We start from the raw sequence: 19,823 nt of genomic DNA, 5'->3' as shown, positions 1-19,823 counted from the left end.
TAAAGTATCATGTCATCTGCAAATAAAGATAATTTAACTTCTTCTTTGCCTATTCTTATTCCTTTTATTTCTTTCTCTTGTCTTATGGCTATAGCTAATGATTTCAGCACTGTATTGAATAGAAGTGGTGATAGAGGACATCCTTGTCTTGTATCAGATTTTGGTTGTTTTCTCTGATGCTTAGAAGCATTTTATTTGATGTGGTCCAATTGTTGATTCTTTTATTTATTTTTTTTGCAGTAATGGGGATCAAACTTAGAACTGCTCTTTTGTCGCTGAGCTAGCTCCCACCCCAGTTGATTCTTGATGTTATTTCTTGTATAATTGGGAAGGGTTATCATTTTGAGCATCTGTCATATCGGTGTGTTCACAAGGCCCCCCTGGTCACTTAGAGATGGTTATAATTTTATGAAAGGATCTCTGCTTTTTAGCCCTTATAGGTATCGTTTTTGTAGCGCCCCAGCTTTTCTGACTGTCAGGGAGTTGTAGCTTTGGCAGCTCCCGTCACCTGAATCAGCTCTTCTGAATTGCTGCTTCTCATTTTTTATTGGCTGGAAAACAAGATAGCCAGACTTGTTACATTTTAATGTAGAAGCCAGTGGATTGTAAATGAGGGGCTGGAGCTGAGTTTTATGGGCAAAGTGGATGGTCTTGCATGGAGGAGCTTGACTTTGTTCCTTGGTCATTGGCCTTCTCAGGTTGTCCTCCACAGGCAGGGCCTTTGCCATGTGCATGGTCACTGTTTTTAGGCAGAGTTTGTAAATAATAGAGCTCTTGGTGTCCCCACTGAATAAGAGAATTTCAGGTTAGATGCTTTTTCAGTTATACCCTTAACATTGGAATTTTGGAAAATCCACTAAGGGCTGTCAAGCGGTGGCTCTTCAGGCTGGCGGTACTTGAATTTCAGTGTGCACACTGCCAATGTGAGCACCAGAAGCCCTGGAATAATCCTGGGAGCTTGGAGAGTATGCCAATGCCTGGCACCCCAGCAGAGACCTGAGTACTGCTCTGGGGTGTGTACTGAAGATAGAGAAATTCTCCGAATGGGTCTCACCATCAACCAGGATCAAGAATGACCACAAACAGAATTCAGAGTACCCCAAGGCCCGTCATGTTGGACCCTTCACAGAGAGGTCGTGAATCGATCAATTTCCTACAGCTTGTAGAAACTCTAAACCTGTGCTGCAGCACAGAGTCCTAGCACTAGAAGGGACTTTGGAGGGCTTCTGGTCTAACACGTATCTTTGTGGATAAGCAAAGGGAAGATGTGACAAGTGATCAGTGGTAGGTGGACCTGTTCCTTTAAGCAAGAGGGTCTAAGACTGTGCTCCAGTGAGTTAATATGTCCTAACATATATCATAATAATTATAATAAAGGCCTGGAGTCCTACTTGTACTAATAGCTTACATAAAGAGAAATAAATACTAGAGCCTATTTTATGAATTAATTAAAAATTAACATTATCACAGCTTGCTCTTTAGCCATTAAAACTTTATATATTAGATTTTAAGTAATCCATTCAGAGTAGTGGTATCTATATATTAATGTTTATAAACAGGATTTGGTAGACTTGAGGGAAAGCAGGCTCCCAGGCCCATGATCTCACTTTAGTAGAGAAAGATTTTTCACAGAAAAATTTCTTTCTGTGAAAGGTGTAAGGAATTTGTATGTAGTAGTGAAATTCAAGTGCACTGACTCCATCAGATAGAGGCAACCAGAGTGAGGTCTAGACGCAGTTCGAAACGTACTTGTAGTTGGCCACGGGAGCACAAATATGGCTTCATCACTTATGGATGGCGGTGTTGACCATGTCCCCCGTTATCCTGCAGGCTCGAGTTCAGTCTCCACACTCACTACTGCCTCTGGATCCAGTGAGCTGCCCATGGTTATCCTGGAGCAGAGGACCAAGCACTAGCGAGCCTCTTTCCTTAAGATCAACTAAGTTGATAATTCTCTGAGAGCTGAAAAGAATGCCGGTCAGCTCTGCACCCACATGGGCGTTGTGGTGGGGTCTTGAGCTTCCCTGCTGGGAAAGAGTGGACCTGCAGGCTTGCTGGAGTTGCTGGGTGGCTCGCATAGAAAACTCAATCAAAAAGAACATGAACTGTGAAATGTAGAAGAACGCCACATAAACAAACCAAATATCAATTGTGCCATCGAAAGTCTTCAGGGTGGCACTGTGCACCATTACCAAGGGCAAGGCTTGGTTGGTGTTTGGGAGACTAAAACTTACACCTGCCCTTGGCCCCACTCAATAACCCTCACACTGAATCTGACTCCTCTCCTCCAGAGTGGTAATTTTTTTTTTGATCCTTTATTTTGTCTTAAATTGGTGATTTAATGCTTTCCTCTGTGTGTCTTGAGAGTTGATTTGCCTTTGGGAATAATGCTCATGTAGCAGCTCCTAATGTGACCTGTACAAGTTTCAGAGACTCTGAGCACTTTTTCCTTCCAGAAGAAAACCAGTGTCAGGTATACATCCTGTAACTCAGTGATGTCCCAAATTTTCTGATCAAGGAGATTGTGGGGCTACAGAGGACAGTGATCGATGATGTAGAGTGTGCCTAAGGAGAGTCACATGGAGAGAAAATATTCTCTCAGGCTTTCACAGAGAGCAAATTGGTCAAGCAATGGCCGTGACTCATCCTCATGGCTGACAGTGACAAAGGATCTCCAATCTGAGGTCCAGGGTCTCAGGATAAATCCTGAGGGAATTGGACTGACCTTGGCAGATGCAAAAGTTACATTTCTTATTATATAGGTCCTGCTTTATCTTGCTCTTAACCATCCAGCAGGAAAGTATAATAATGAGGTATGAAAAGTAAAGCCATATTAATATGCTGAGCTGTAAGGGGCTCAAGTCAACAACTTCTAGCCTTGCCAGTCTTATGGCTAACCTACTACTATTATGGACTACTGGAGAATATTGGATTATTTTGCTGAATTCATACACCTACAATATTTAAATGGTAATGGAATACTCATCTCTCACAAATCTAAACAAAAAAAGGATACAAATGAGGGACCATTTTGAATCTGTATATACAAGATAGTTAGGATAGATATACAGCTACTACTTTCTCATAATTAAATGAGAAGATTTGTACTAATAGTGTTTGGACAGGATATCAGGATATTTATATTGTAGTATGAATAACCATTACAAAGACAATAATATGCAATTTATTAATTTTTGAAACTGTCCTATTAGTTTTGAAACTGTCTCATTGCTATTTGTTTTTCAATAAAATTAATTTTTTTCCATAATTTTATTGAGAAACAAATAGCAATGAGACAGTTTCAAACCAAATTGGTAGGACAGTTTCAATAATTAACACATTGCATACATTTTTCCTAGTGGTTAATTGCTGTACAAGATATGGGCATGATATCCTATTTACAAACACTATTACAACAAATCCCTCTGTTCATTAAGAGAATGTAACTATATATCTATCCTAACCATTTTGAATACACAGATACAAAATGGACGTTCATCTGTATCCCCTTTTTTTATTAAGTTCCATTATTTGAATATTATAGGTGTGTAAACTCAGCAAAATATTCTAAAAGAGTCCAGTAGTCCATAATAGTATTGGGTCTTCCACTTCACTGGCTATGTCAGAAATTGTTGACCTGAGTCCCCTACAGCTCAACATAACAGCATGGCTTTACTTCTTGTTTCTCAATAAAATTAATTTTAAAAAAAGTTGATAACTAAGGGCCCAGGAATGAAGAACCATCACATATCACCCCTTAATATTAGTAAGAAGAGAAACATCTTTGGATTGCTACAGAACATTAGTGAGCTTTACTCCAATATCTTGGGTTCCCCCATGACTGCTTCTGAAGGGATTACTGGGCTTGGTGTGGGGAGATCATGTCAACACAGAGGACACTTGTTTAGTCTGTCACCATCTTCCGTGGTAACATGTGAGGTGGATGGGACACGCACTGGTTGCATAATTCTCCATGTAGCCATAGTGCAGCGTATGGAGGAAGGAGGTTGGGGAGCGCTTGTGGGGCTGCTGAATTGTTGAAAAGATATAAAGTGGATGCTCTCCTTTCTCTGTAGTATGAAATGCTCCATGTCACACCACCAATGAGCTCTCCGGACGTCCTCAAGACGAGTCCTGTGGCTGATGCGGCTGGCTGGGTAGATGTGGATAAGGAAACGTTGCAACACAAGAAATACCCCAACGTGTTTGGGATCGGGGACTGCACCAACCTCCCCACATCCAAGACTGCTGCCGCAGTAGGTAGGACTGCCTGTCTCCCTCCTCCTCAACCCAGGCACTTGTCTTAGTTACTTTTCTCACGTCGCTGAGACAAAATACCTAACATTCAAGAGTCAGAGGAAGAAAGGTTGGTTTAGCTCACAGTCTGAAGAGGTTTCCATCCGTCATCGGCTGGCTCTGAGGTAGGGTGGCATCATGGAGAAGTAGTTCATGGCGGGCTGAAGACCGCAAAAGCAATGAGTGATGACTACGGCTCTTTTTATCCCTCATATCTTATCTAGGCTGCTTAATGAGGGAGACACTCACACCCTTAACCCTAGAGCACCATGTATTAACCCCAGCATCACAACACTAGATCCAACCACCTCAGCCTGGTCACCACCGGTGACCACATGAAGCTTTGGGGGGACATGTAGACACAAGCCATAACAACACCATTATAACAAAACATGAAAGTTTGGCCCAGTCAGGATTCTTTTCACAATAGAAGGCCTGAACATGACCTTGACCTTGAGGCAGAAATAAGCTGTCAAGGAGCCCAGTGCTGCACAAGGCAGAAAAGTATCTTTGGAGAGCTTTGCCCCAGAACTGCACCACCTTCGCTGCTGTTTCCAGGTCAGAAACCTTGCTTTCAGGGAAGGGCTAGATACTCGAGAGAGGATGTCGCTGCTTTAGTCTTCTGGGCTTCTCTTCTCAGGCAGCTTGCTCATAGCTCTGGTATTCTTGGCCTTAGAAGCCAAGCAAGTTGGCTCTTTCATTCCTGCCTGAAATGCAATAAAGCTAGGGAACCTTTTGTTGCCCAGAAAACACATGCAAGTCAATGAAAGCCTGCAGACCAGAAAATTGTTCTGTTAAGACAAACACAGCAGAGCATGCCCAATTGGTACACAATTAAGGCCTCAGCCTGGGAGACTAAATCCTTCACCACCATATCCTCCGGAGCAGTGTTGGGGAGGAGTACCCTTCAGATTGTGTTCTCTTTACCTAGGAAGGAAATCCTGACCTCCTGCAGATGCATGTGGTGCTCCTGAGTGCAAATCTGACACCTGCAGGACCTGTTGTTACTGTCACAGCTTCAGTGGGGAGAAACACTTTCTAGGACTGTCTTATGGATGGTCTTTGCCATTATTACCAATAACTTTTGGCTTTTTAATTTCAAAAATTCAACTCTGTGAAAAATGTGAAAGTATAGTGAATAGTCACACACCTTTCAGGCATCAGTCAGCTATTAATATTTTGGTGATAGCACTTGCTTTATCAGTATGTGCAGGTTAGCTATTTTATGTTCCACCTTAAATCCTCCAGCCTGCATCTCTTAGGACAGTGATGGCGAGCCTGTGGTACATGTTTTTCTTTAAAGACAAAAGATGATCATGGATCTGTTGTTTTGCTCTAAACTGAACCCTTAGAATTCAGGCTTAATCTCAGTGGTAATGCTTTTTGATAAATAAGTGGCCTTCGGGGTACAGTTGGGGCACTTGTCTCTACAAGCTTTGCCATCACTGTCCTAGGAGAAAGAACGTTTTCCTCCATATACTACATTATTATGTCTGAGAATTTAACCCTGTAAAATAAATTCTTCCATATTCAGTTCAGTTTGGATTTCTCTAGTTTGCCTAACAATGTCCCTCTGTCCCTTAGACCTGCTAGCCAGTTGGCAACCACGCCTACATTGGCAGCCATGTCTCTAGTCTTCTTTCATCTAGAACATGTCTTTTATGATGTTGGTATTTTTGACAAGTGCAGGCTGGCTGTCTTGTAGAATATCGCACAACTTGACATTGCCTGGGTGTTCCCTCATGGCGCGGTCCAGGCCACGCACGGCAAGAATCTCAGCCCACGTAGCAGAAGCTGGTCTCGCCCTTGACGAAGTAGATTCATCACTGGGTTACATGGTGTCTGCCATTTTTTTCCATTACAAAGTTACCTTTTTTCTTTGTAATTTATAGGGAGTCTATGGGGGGAAGCTTAGAATTTACATTCACTTAACGCAAATCTACTGAATTTACGTGGTGGCAGTGCCTGTTATGTGAGTCCACATTACCCAGCTTTTCATCTGCTTCTAGCAACCTTTATTCATTGTTCCAGGAAGATAGTATCAGCTCTGGTAAACAGTTACGTGAAGCGTCTTGCTTGCAATCCTGCCTTCATCTGTTCAGCTTCCGCTTTCTCCCCCGTCATGCACCCCACTTTTATGTGCTTTAGAATGTCTATTCTGTTACATGGCTCCCGCAGAGCCTGCTGTTTAAGTCCACTCTTGCTTCATGCTTGGGTTGCTTTCAACACACTTTTATCCCAAATAGCACAGTGGCAGCTCTTGTTTGTCTTTTCATTCCTACGAATGTCTACCTATATCTGCTCATGTCCTCAATGAGTAAATAACAACAGTCCAGCCATCCCCAAGGAGATCCGCCGTTCTCATTGGCTCCCCGCTCCTCTGCACGTCTCTAGGCAATGCTGACACTCTCCCATTTGTTGCTCCTTGTGACCTCCCTGCCAGCTTCCACCAGGCCGCTTTGCTGTGTGAGCGAAGTCCGGTCGTGCTAGGTTGAATGTAGTTTCCCTGGGCTCATGCCTCTTTCTCTGCTGCTTCCGCCCCAGGTTCTCCTGAATTACCCACAGCACAGCCAAGACCTGGATGTGGGATTTAATGAAAGTTAACAAAGGCTTTGCCATAGTGTAAGGAGATTCTTTTTCTTTTTCTTTTTTTGTGGTACTGGTGATTGAACTCAGGACCTTGTGCTTGCCAGGCAAGTGCTTATTCTACTGAGCCATTTCTCCGGGTCCCAGGAGATTCTAATAGATGAAGAAACCACAACTCAAGTCTGAACACATACACACTGTTGGCCCAGTATGGAGTGTGACTACTCCCAGGTGCCCGGGCCTGACCGCCTCTGGGCTGTGGTCCTTCCTGAAGGGCCTCTGTCCTTCTCCACTGCCCTTGAGCCCCTGTAGCAGGGGTCTCCTTAGGAGACCTCAGTGCAGACTTCAAGTCCTTCATGGCTTCAAATAAAAATCAAATTTTCTAAAATGGAAGCATAAGTTTTGGAGGTGACACTCTGCTCAAAATGGAGATAGCCATTGAATACTGTCAAGCAGAGTTTCTCATTTTTTTGAATCTTTTCATTCTAGAGAGAAACAAAAACTTAGGTTTTTTTTTTTTTTTTTTTGTTGCATGTAAGCAAAGTATAGTTTGTGGGCCAAAGGTAGCCTGTCACCTATTTTTGTACAGTTGGTAGACAGTGGCTTCTGTAGGTGGACATTTATAATCAATGTGATAACAGAGGATACTAACTCTTTTACTCAATCTAAAAAAATTCCATTTTTCTTCTAATGAGAATCAGTAGATCTACATTGAATTTTTTTCTATATTCAATTTTTAATCCACAAGATTTTCATGGAATTTTTTTTCTTATAACATATCTAGTTTTTGCTTTTGAACCACAAGACCTAAAATTTTTATCTACAGAACATCTTCTGATACCTGATTTATGAGATTATATTTTAGTGAGCATGTCACAATATAAAAGTAACCCATTTTTCCTGTCTTGGTTACCTTTTACTTGTTGCTGGGACAAAATACCAACACCCAAAATGAAGGAAGGAAAGGTTTATTTAGCTCACAGTTAGTGGAGGTTTCAGTCCATACTCTGCTGGCTCCAAGGCAAAAGGGCAGCAGTTCATGTTGGCAGAAAACAAAGAAGAGCACAGGCGGAGCCATGACATCCTTCAGGACTCTCTTCCTTCTACACTGACTGCTGTGACCCGCACACTACCATGAAGATCGGAGCTCTTCCACAGTGGACGGCTGCGATCAAGCGCCTCTGAAGTGGTGCAGCTGTGAAGTAGCGTGGCGATCAGAGCTCCTCCCAGGAAGTGGGCGCAGAAGCCTGCCTCAATGCCTTTTGTACCCTTTTTGTGCTGAGTCACTCTGGGGCGGGTCCTCCCAGCCCTGGGCTGGGGCCCGGGCATGGAATCCACAAGTGGATCCAGCAAAGCTCCCGCATCTCAAGTTGACACAATGTGTCAACCACCACCTTTCCTCATAAGTAAACCTGGGATTCTACCTTTAGAGACGCCCGCTACTTGTTATCTTTTAAAGGCTGGTCTTCACTATTGAAAATGGAACAGACTGGGATCAGATGGTATTAAGGAATTGTGGCTAATATTTTTAGATGGGAAAGAGCTATTATCCTTGTGATAAAAATCTACCTATGAGAGACAATGGAAGAAAAATACATGCATGCACATCTGTAAAGAGAGAGACCAACGTAGTCAGGTGCAATAGGTGTGTAGCTCCATCTATCTGCTCCGGCCTTTGCCAAGGTGAGTCTGGAAGAGAGAGAAACCCAGTGCTCTGCCTGCTTGCATTGCCTGGGGCTACCATTCAAGGCGTGTCCATGGGGGCCTGGAGATGTCCTGGGGGCCATGGTGCACTGCGCACATAGACCTGTGCATTGGTCCAGCAGGAGGGGCAGTGGCTGGGCAGAGCCATCCTTGCAGAGCTGCTGGAAGGAGCTGGCTCTGCAGAGACTTCTGTGTGGCCCCTCCACTAATGGAAGGACCCATGTGGTGATCAGAACTTCATGGAATATGCAGTCAGGTTCCACTCACAACAATATATATATATATATATTTTGCCAATTAGATTTGATGCAAAGCCTCTGTGTGGATAGTTTTTCTGACTTTTCCATTTCTCTCGTAGCTGCCCAGTCAGGAATACTTGACAGAACAATTTCTCTGATTATGAAGAATCAAACACCAGTAAAGAAGGTTCGTATGTCCTGTATGAATCATTGGATCTGGTGGTTTCCCACAATCTTGCCTCTTTCCTAATGAGTTCTCCAATATGGGCACTTTGATTTTTTTGCCTTTTGTGCTATTTTTTAAAATATACTTTGTATTTGTATAAAAATGAGGGTGCATATATGAAAAGTGGCAACTACTCTGAGCACATAATAAATTCTAAAGTTTCTATATAATTCTGTATAAAAGCTACTTTCCAGCTCAGTTTCATGTGCAATTTTAGTATGACGGCTACACGTCGTGTCCACTGGTGACTGGCTACAACCGTGTGATTCTGGCGGAGTTTGACTACAGAGCTGAACCAAAGGAAACCTTCCCCTTCGACCAGAGCAAAGAGCGGCTCACCATGTATCTCATGAAAGCGGACATGATGCCCTTCCTGTACTGGAACCTCATGCTAAGGTGGGCATGTCACCTGGGCCTGGTGTGTGGGGCACCCTGTTAGCATTCTGCGTCACCTTGTGTGAGGAGAGGGTTCCAAGGATGCCTTCCAGCTTCTGCTCATAGCTTGTACTTGCCAATGGCATCCATCCTGCTGTGCTACTTCTCACGACAGTGCCAGGAGTCATTGAGGGGGTTCTAGCACCTTCACCATTCTGGGGGGAAGGGCTGGCCTGGGGGGAAGTGAGTTGTAGCTGTCCACCTCCTTTGAGGACACAGTCTACCTCTTCAGCACTTGGGTTCACCCAGGCTTCTGCCTCTATTCTTGGACCTCTCTTGCTGCTGGGTAATAGTAACAAATCATTTGAACTTGTCAATACTTTCTCACCTGCTACTTTATGTTTTAAAGAATATTAAATTTGGGGGAAAAATAAAAGTGATGGACAGCCCAGACTTTGGGGTCTGACCTGTGTTCGAATCGTGCTTCTGCCATTTCCTAGCTTACGCTCTAGGGCAAGTTGCTTAAACTCTCTGTGTTTAAGTTTCTTATTGGCAAGACAGAAGTAATGTTGTCTGTCTCATAAAATGGGGATTAGTGAGATAACACCAAAATGGATAAAACGAGGCATTCAATAGATACAGTGTTATAAACGGATACTGCCCCCTCTTTGTTCTAAAAGTTGATGATCTGTTTTGGCTTTCTCAAATTCATGTCTTCAGCCAAGGATGACTTTGTCGCAAGGGCCATTGGCAATATCAGGGATACTGCTCTGATCCTGGGACACCCCCGTAAGGCAGGACTCCCCCATAGTGCCGTTAGGGCTGAGGTTGAGAGGCCTGCCTGCCTGAGCAGATGGAAGCAGGGACGGGAGCAGCTTGCGGATGGTGAGGTGTCGTGCGGGATTTCTGAATGAAGTCAGCATGTCCAGGCCCACGCGGCAAGTCTGCAGCAAGCCAGAGCCGTGAGGCGGGCGTCTCCCGGTCACGGGCTCTGTCTTCCTCCCCTGATAGACCTACTTTGTGTGCTTGGAGCATCCGGGCTCCCTTGAAGATACTGCTGGCTGAAGTTACCCCGTTTCTTTTGCCCCAAGTAACTTCTACATTGTTTCTCATAGAGGCTACTGGGGCGGACCGGCAGTTTTGCGGAAGTTGTTTCATCTGGGTATGAGCTAAGGACGGCTCCACTCTGGCCCTGGTGGATGGCTCCTGGGTCAGAACTGCAGCTTGCGCATTGACCGAGGATGGCATGAAGGGCTCTCGGAGCCCTGTGAAGACTTTCTTGGATAACGGTGACTTTTGGGGTCCCTCTGAACTTCCGTGATGTGGGCTGACCAGAAGAAGCTTGAGTCTTTGGAAATGTGCAAGTAATAGACTTCTGTTTTCTAAATAAAAATTTGTCGTTTCCATGAGAATATCGTCTCTTGACTGGTAGGACTGAAAAGAGGCTATTGCACTACTGTTGGCGGGCTGACTTTCTTGTTTTTCACTGCCAGTGGTCAACCTGTGGCTGGTATAACTGCCCAGAGCCTATTTGGGGACTTAGGAAAGTGACTGCAGGGACAACACTGCTTCAGGAGTGAGTGGCGGCCCTGAATATTGAACAGTTAGGAACCCTTGCTGTGGGGCCCGGCGCTGTGGGCAGGGAGCCCCTTCCACCCTTCCACTCCTTTGTCTACTGCTGGGCTGGTGCTGTCCCCAGGTATCCGCAGAGCTCTTCCCTGTGGTGCTTAGAAGCATTCAGTTTCAGTTTGGTCTGGCTTTTTTTTTGTGTGTGTGTGGCAGAACTGGAGGTTGAACTCAGATCCTTGCGTTTGCCAGTCAAGCACTTATCCTACTGAGCCATCCTACTGAGCCATCGCCCCAGCTCCATCCGTCAGGCTTTTTAAAGTATGAATATTTCATATTTATAAATACTCTTGAGCAGAAAAACATAACACTCTATACAGTGCCTTAGAGTTTTTAATAACACAGGGTGCAAGCCTTTGTGTGTTTCTCCAGTCTGCCAAGGGCCTCTGGCTTTCAGGAGTTCATCAGATATCTTTGAAAATTGACCAGGGATTCATCTATTCACCCAATGAATTCTTACTGAGCGCCTACTACTTACCAACTACTATTTTTGGTCCAGAGGACTCAACGATGACCCAGACGTATAAGGGCCCTGATCAAGTGTCTGTGGCTTCTGCGTTGATTTCCCGCTCTTCTTTTCCTGGGGTGCCTGGCAGCTTGCTAAGTGCAGCTGGGCCTTGATTAGGAGTGGACTTCCCTCAGGGGCATGCATTCTGGGAGAGAGTAGGGGACCGCCCAGCAGCAGGGATGGAAGATTGTTTCCAGAGGGACCACATATCCTGGTTTGCGGTGACATTCATGGTGAGCACCTGCCATCCAAGTGCAACACCTATTTCCATGTTCCAAAACTGTCCTCTTTGGGCAACAGAGTGTGCCCACCAGTCCCCACCCTTGGGTCCAGTGTGGGAGAGCAGGGCTCCACATGGTGCTAGCGTGGGGCTTGCTGCTGCTGTTGCTTTCTTCCCTGTGGTGTTCATGCAGTGAGCAGGGCTGGAATCACGCCTTCCTGTTTGTAGAGTCCTGGGCAAAGACGCTTCATAGGTCTGTGCAGCTTCTGCCTGAGTCTGCCTCCCGATGGGTAGCTCGTGCTTGCAGGGTTGCAAACTCAGGGCAGACTGTGAGTTTATCCCCAATAATCCTCTGCAGGACCCAAGAGGTCCTGGGGGCTGGTCCAGCCAGGACCCCGTCCTCGGATATGGACAGAAGTGCTGGCCAGGCAGGCTCTGGGCTTCTAGAAAACATGGCTGTGATTCCTGGGACCAGAAGGGGCTCGGGGGGAGTGAGTGAGATCCTGGCCTGAGGTAACCCATGCTGTGGGCTGTTTATAATGCATGCTGAGTAAATCTTCAAGTCCCATCAAGTGGCCTTGGAGATCACTTCTGCAGCGTTCCTTGCCAAGGCTGGAGGCAGATCCCCACTGGCCAGGCCACTGGTCTCTGGTATGTTCTTTTGTCTCTCCTATGAGCTTGGACAGGAAAACAGAGAACCTTTGCTAACTTCCCGAAAAATTTAGTTTCTGAAACTTATCACCTCATCCACAACCATAGGAGTGGGGCCAAGGGAGAGCTCCTTTCTAAGGAGGAGCGGGCAGCAGGCAGAGGAGGTGTGCCCAGGGCTGGCATAAGGGCAGTGTACTCTCCATGAGGGGTGCCTCAGGTTGGGGCTCTGCTTGTGGCCTGGAGGCTTGGCCTTGTGCAGGGGTCCAGGCTCAGGCAGTGCCTCCAGAATCTGATGTGACACTGTGCTGAGCTCACGAGCTCAGGGAACCCACCAAAGCCCTCCCTCCTTGTCTCTAGAGCTTCCGTCTCAGTTCCCACTTTGGCATCTCCCCTGGACACAGCCTCCCTTGGACTAGAGCTTTCTGCCTGTCTAGCCACAGTGAGGCCACCTCAGGGCTCTCCAGTGTCCCTGCGCTAGCTGAAGGGCACCAGAGCCCTCTGACCACTCCCTCTGCCTCATTTCAATGGAGGTCCCCAGCTAAAAGGTCCCCAGTGTCAGAGTTAGTGGGTGTGGGCAAGGGGCTAAGAGTGTGGATCTGGGTGAAGCCTTTCGGGGTTTGAATCTCAGGTTCTGCCTTTTGCTGACTTTACAAGCTGGCAGAAGGCATGCAAGCTGTGTGGGCCCCTGCTTTCTTACTTATAAGTTGGGAATTACCATGCCGTCTTCCTTACTGAGTTACTGTGGAGATTAAATGCATCAACTCAGATGTGGTTGTTCATGGCTATAATCCTAACACTCAGGAGGCTGAGACAGGAGAATTGCCACAAGTTTGAGGCCAGCCTGGGCTACACAGTGAGAGTCTTTCTCAAAAGCTAAAAATCAGACAAATGAAAAGAGCCAAAAACTTCTTATGTATGAGATGTAATGAAACTATAGTGAATATTTAATTAAAAAATTACAATAATATACAGCATTAACCCCCCTCAAAATAATTTCCTTGCTTTGAACACACTTCTCCCACTGTTCTTGTTGCTTTCTGAAGCAGTTCTGGAGGTCCTCTTTCAGGAGTGTATTTATGAGACATGACAAAAGCTATGGCTCTTCCTCCATGCCAAAAAGACCAGGGAAAGGGAAAATTTTGAGTTGATCCAGGACACTGAGGCAGCCACAACAGCACAATGAAAGACACTCAGAGAAGAGGGCTTCCAGAACTGCAGCAGGAAATGGCAAGAACAATGGGGCAAGTGGGCTTGAAGAGAGGGGAGTCTTCTTAGGGGCGTCATGGGCATGTGTCTGTTACTGTAATAAATTTAATCCAATTTAAATATTCACCGTGGTTTTGTGTCACACCTCCCATAAGAAGTACCACGTACTCCCCAAACACCAGGAACTGTGCCAGGTATAATCGACCATACATTGCTTCAAATCAGCCCCAAGCTGGTTGTGTGCTTCTGGTGAGCTGCATGGAGCAACCCACGGCAGTGGATGGGGCTCCTTCCCAGAGGGGGCTGGGAAGCTGGACGGAACCACAGGGCGTGACTCCTGCCAGGCTGGTTTGCAGAAGAGCCACTGTGTGCAGGCTCTCGTGTATACGACTGCATTCCATAGAGATCTGCAACCAGACGTCTTGTTGGCTATTGAGGATTAATGAGCAGGACAATGCCTTATTAACTGTTCCCAGAAACACTTCATTTCTTGAGCGTCTGATATATGCAATTTCCTGGGGCTTCATCAGTGAAAGCCCTTGATTATTTATGTGTCCATCATGCAAGCTACCCGGATGGAGGTCTCCTCTGTCTGCTCACAGCTGTCAGAATACGCCATCAACAGACACCAGGAATCCAGGGAAAATGCACAGAAGAAGGTGCAGTCTGAGCCGAAATAATCAAGATTTGCTTTATTGCAGGAGACAGAAATACAACTCAGATATGCTTGAGAAAAAGAGAAACTTACTAGCTCATGTGATTTAAGGGTAGTCTTCAGGAACAGCTAGGTCCAGAAGTCAAAACTACCAGCCAAGATGCTCTTGCTTGATCTCTCAATTCTTTTTTCTTTCAAGCAATTCTTCTACTGTGGCCATGGCAGGGCTGTGTGTGTGGTCTCCACACATGGCCCTCCCTGGAGGGAAAAAGCAACTTTGCTTTCTTAGGGTTCATAGACCAATGCCAAGGGAGGATTACGATTGTCACCTGATCAATACACATGTTTCTCCTATCTGAATGAATGCTGGGTTTTGTCTTCTTGTGTTTAGTGCTGTCTTAGCAGGACTTAGCACAGTATGTGAGGTACACAGTACATGCTCAGTAAATTTTGGAGGGAGAACAGAACTAATTAGATAAATGTTGGCCACTGCACACTCCAGATCTAGTGGAACGGGACTTACAACTAAAAGAGAGAGATTGGTAGAAAAGGGACCAGGACAGGCACACACCCTTGTCCCCCTGTGGTTTGGACCCATGAGCCTTGCCCTTGTTCGGCCAGGTGGAGCGGAGGAAGGTTCCAGGCTGGGGACAGGATGTGCAAAGGGGTTGAGGTGAGAGGACGTGGTGGCTGTAGGTCATTGACGTAGACAAAATATGGGACCACAGAAAGAGAGGTGGGACATGGGCTTCTGGGCCTTGGGCTGGGGCTTTGTGGTGCTTTTCTTCCTGCAGCTCTGGCTCCAACCCTGTGCTCCTGGTGGCCAGTGGGTGCTATCTAATCAGTGGTCTCTCCGGCTGTGTGGATTCTGTCAAAGGGGGAGTGGGAGGAGATGGGAGAGAGGGAGGAGAGAAATGGTGGCTTTTGGTTCCTCTGGCTGTTTGCTGCAGGGCTGCCTTGGCCCCATAATGTGGCAAGAATGGTATCCGAAACTACAAATTTACTCACTTTTATAGCAATGTGGTACAGATTTTTAATCTGTTTAGTAATTAAAAAAATTTTTTTTTAATGACACTTGGGCTCAAACCCAGAGCCTCAAGCCTGCTAAGATCCCATATTTTATGTATGTTTTCTCATCTCATTTTTCCTAATCATTTTTATATTGTGTTTTATAAAGTACTAGTCTGAGAATTCAACCAAAATGAAATGCAAACAAGAGTTCCAAACTTGGTCCTTCCATGCAGATCCCTGGAATTTACTCTACAGGCCAGGGCCAATGGTCTTCAGCATGGTGGGTCTGGGACTAATCCAGTGGTACCAAGGAAGAGAAAATTCATAGACATTTAGAAGGAAAACAAAGATCACAGTATAAATAGTTTAAGCAGAAGTTAAATATTGCGCAGGCTGGCAAGGTGTGTCATGAGACAAATGAGGCCCAGTGCTCGTTTTTATAAGTAAAGCCTTAGTGGAACTCAGTAGCGTGTTCCACAGTGATGTTATGGTGAGTCGTGTACTTGCTAGAGAGACTGTGTGTGGCCTGCACACCCTACACTGCTTATTATCTGGCCCTTTATAGAAAGAGTCTGCCGCCTCTTGGAATATTGGGAGACGCTTACTGAACTATAGGAACAGGAATCAGAAAGGCTTCTGGCTTCCAGAGCAGGGTGCTGCAGAAATCCCAGGAATCCTGGTTCTGGGTATCTTGGCTATCAGTTCCTTCAAAGCTGGAGACTGCGGGACATGACCAAGATGCCTCCCTAAGCCTCCTGCAGTCTGGTGGCACGAAGGCTGCTCACTAGCTGATTCAAATGAAACTTGACACATTTTTCCCAGCTATTTCTGTTTACCTGGAGTTAGGGAATGACTAGTGAGGGTAGGGATTAGAGCTGGGATGACTCCCAGCCTGGCGTGACTGTGATGAATTATGGTATCACCCACGGAGAGGAAGATGAGCAGGAAAAAAGATTCTGGAAGGGTAGAGAGGCCCTGCCAAGAGGCTGGATTCTCAAACTTCTGCCAGTGGAGTAGAGGCATGGCCACATGCCCCAGTGGGGTTTTTCTCAGATTTATTCATAGAGTAAAACCATAAAGTACTTTTGACATAAAAAGAAATTGGTATTCCAAGGCGGGGATTAACAGATCTTGCTGTCGCTGATGAATTGCCAGCTTGGGCTAGCAGAGTTGTAAATCTCCATTTTGGCAGGTTTAAAGGGGACCTTCCAGGAATGGGAAAACATTGACAATGTCTGGCCCAAGGCCTAGTTGGCAGAAATGGTTATGTGATTCCAGAGAGACCAGAAGCAGAGCCACAAAGGAGAACAGTAGACTGGAGAGGAGAGACAGGAGAGAGAGCGGGTCTCCTGGAAATGGGGCTCATTGACAGGGTGAGAGGGCACTTAATCGAAGCAGTGGGAAGATGGGGGTTGAGGGGACCACAGCTGCTGACTGCCTAGGTCTCTGTCTCCAGCTTAATCGCTGTTGGTCAGGGGCCTTCTTTTGTATTGGTCAGGTTTCTTGTAGCTGGGAGGAAATACCACTGCACTTGGGAGGAGAAAATGGTTTATGTGGCTCACAGTTTCTGAGATCTTGTCTCTGGTTTGCTCACTCCAAAGCAGAAGCATCATGGTGGGAGGATGCTGCGGCGTGAAGCTGGGAAGCGGAGAATAGAGCGAGTGTGCCAGAGAGGTAGCGACGCCGGGGGCCAGCTGCGGCCCTGGGCACAGACCCATCACCCACCTAGACACACCCAAAGGGCGCTTTACTAATCTCTCATGATAATCAGGTTTACAGTCAGGATTAACTATTACACCCATCCTTCCAGAGAAGGCTCCCTGATGTCACCCGGGCACATTACTGTAAGCTTTGAAAAGATATAGGGCAGAAAGCAAAGAACTTCTGTTTTATGCCTTTTTGCTCCAACAAAGATAATTTATTTCTCCATTTGGTTTACTTGCTTCATTTGGTAATCTCCAGCTCACAAATCCGTCCTTTTGCCCTACTATAATGCCTACACTTAACTAGCAAGTGGTTGGCTTCTGAATGAGGGACGCTTTTAATAGTTCTTATGCGCAAATGCTATACTGTAGGTCCTCAAACATCGACAGCTGTTAAAAAAATTGTTATGGATTGAATATTTGTCCCCCTGCCCGGACATACATCAAAGCCCTAAGCTCCACGCTGGGTTTGTGTAATTGGAGATAAGGCCTGCGCAGAAGTAATTAAGGTTAAGTGAAGCCAGAAGGGCAGCGTTTAGGTCCAACGTTCAGCGTCTATCACAGAGCACATTTCCGCCGTGTGAGGAAGCAGCTCGAAGGAGGCTCTTTTCAGGCCAAAAAGGTGGCCCTGACCATGCTGACAGTCTGATCTTGGCGTCCACAGCTGCGACATAGATTTATGTTAAGTGTACCAGCTTTCTGTCACTGTAACAAAATACTCGTGCTAATTCACCTCCGAGAAGGGAAGGTTTATTTTGGCTGATGGTTTCAGAGGTTTCTGACCATGATCAGCTACCCCCAGCTTTGGGGCTGCAACAGTGGGGCATTAGGATGGAGCACCAGGCAGAACAAGCTGCTCGCCTCGTGGAAGGCCACAGGGAAGCAAAGACAAAAGGAGATGGCTGAGTCCCAGGTCTTCAAGGCCAAGCCCCTAGCGACATCACTTCCTCCTTAAGGCCCCCCCTCTAATGACATCACTTCCTCCTCAAGGCCCTGCTCCCAACACTCACTTCCTTCTCAAGGCCCCACCCACAATGACCTCACTTCCTCCTCAAGGTCCTGCTCCAATGATATTACTTCCTTCTACAAAGCCCCACCTCCTCAGCTTTCTTCCACCTCCCAATGGCACCATGGGTTGGGGACCAAGTTGTCAACATATAGGTAACATTCCAGATCCAAACAATAGCATCCCCTCCAGACTAGGTAGCAAAAACTGATTTATTGGCTAAAGTATCTAAGAAGTCTGGGAAGGAGCCAAGACATGGCTGTATCAAGAAGCCCAGCTGCTGTTTTTCTTAACCTTTCAGCTGTCTTTGTGGGGGTCTCTTGTTCAGGTCCATTCACTTTATTTTATTTTTAGTTTTAATGTATTTAGTACAGGGTCTACAGGATCTCACTACGTAGGCTGGACTCGTAGGTGCTGGGATTACCGGCACTCCACCACATCCAGTCTTAATCACCATCTCAGCAGGCCGTGAGGCAGGGCCAGCACAGCACGTGGGGATAGATCCCTGGCTGCTGCACTCTACCTAGGTGGACGCTTTAGTCCACTGAGCTATCTGGCTGGTCCCTTTATTTATTTATTTATTTTATTTTTTGTATTTCTCTAGGGAAGGGTCTCACTACTAGATCGGACTTGTAGTGATTCGGGGGTGGGGCCGGCTTGGCAGGCCTGCGGATTGAACCCTGGTCCCCTGTGTCTAAGCAGCTGCTTCAGTCCACTGAGCTATTTGGCTGGCCCTCCCCATTCACTTTAGATGTTGGTGAAAATTGGCCCTGGCAGTCTGGACTTGCTGGGCTCTTGTGCTGAGGAAAGAGCCAAACTCTCAGTTGCAGCGAGCCCCTTCCTGTCTCTTAGGCCTCCTTTCTAGCACGTACAACACACAAGAGACCACAGGTTCCAGATGAGCCAGGAGGAGTCGTCCCTTCACCTCCATGCTCACGTTCCAGCTGTAGAATAAATGCTTCTCCCCTTCCCTTTGGGGAGCTCCTAGTCATGCTTCAAGACCTGCTCCAAGCACTACCTAGAGGCAAGGACCATTTTCTCTTCAGTGTCCTCAGAACTAAAGCCCTAGAGTCCAGTGTGTGCTGCTGTGTCATGCGGGTGCCAGCCCCAGACAGCAGAGCTTTGCTTTTTACTCACCCTGGAGGGGATCCATAAACATTTGTTTCTAAATTTTTTAATTTTTTTTTTATGTATTTAGTACAGGGACTACAGGATCTCACTGCATAGATCAGACTTGTAGCGATCCTCCTGCTTTAGCCTCCCAAGTGCTGGGATTACAAGAGCGTGCCGCCATGCCCAGATTACAGGGGTGTGCTGCCACGCCCAGTCTCAGTTGCCATTTCAGTGCCCCTGGGGGAGGGGCCAGTACAGCATGCCTGGGATTGAACCCTGGTCCCTGCATCTGCTAAGCAGGCACTTTAGTCCGCTGAGCTATCTGGCACGATAAACATTTGTGACACAATGCGTTCACATGCGCACCGAGGGAGGGTGTGCTCTCCATGATCGCAGAACTGGTTACTGCATACCAGCCTCCAGTTCCATCGCAAGGCGTTAGGGGCAAAGTGGTCATGCACTGGTTAACATCCACTCCAGTTTCTTTTCTAGTATCTGACAAGCTGCTCAAGACAAGCCAGTAGCAGTCCTAGCCCAGGTCCGGTGAGTGTGTGGAGAGCTTCCTGCTATCCTGCGCCAGCGGGACCAGTCCCAGCCCAGGCGCAGCGTGTGCCGGACCCTCTCCCACCCCCTCGGGCCGCCCCCACCACTCCGCCAAACCTCCCCCACCCCTCCCGCCCAGTAGGAATTTCTGCCGA

General features: G+C 46.5%; 1 protein-coding gene and 1 pseudogene across 2 annotated transcripts in view; both read left to right on the top strand.

Annotated features, from left to right (window-relative positions):
• Nucleotides 1-10,838, top strand: part of Sqor (sulfide quinone oxidoreductase) — a 60,661-nt gene extending 49,823 nt beyond the window's left edge. For both annotated transcript variants that reach the window (XM_023724084.1, XM_004639029.2), the window contains exons 7-10: nucleotides 4,077-4,260; nucleotides 8,945-9,012; nucleotides 9,269-9,447; nucleotides 10,542-10,838. In XM_023724084.1, coding sequence (XP_023579852.1) covers nucleotides 4,077-4,260; nucleotides 8,945-9,012; nucleotides 9,269-9,447; nucleotides 10,542-10,599 — 489 coding nt within the window. In that variant the 3' untranslated portion in view covers nucleotides 10,600-10,838. The remainder of the gene's footprint in view (nucleotides 1-4,076; nucleotides 4,261-8,944; nucleotides 9,013-9,268; nucleotides 9,448-10,541) is intronic.
• Nucleotides 10,839-14,197: 3,359 nt separating this feature from the next.
• Nucleotides 14,198-19,823, top strand: part of LOC101569500 — an 18,054-nt pseudogene continuing 12,428 nt past the window's right edge.

Source organism: Octodon degus, unplaced genomic scaffold (genome assembly GCF_000260255.1).
Source record: "Octodon degus isolate 3935 unplaced genomic scaffold, OctDeg1.0 scaffold00105, whole genome shotgun sequence".
Classification (NCBI taxonomy): Eukaryota; Metazoa; Chordata; class Mammalia; order Rodentia; family Octodontidae; genus Octodon; species Octodon degus.
This window is presented reverse-complemented; position numbering and strand designations above follow the sequence as displayed.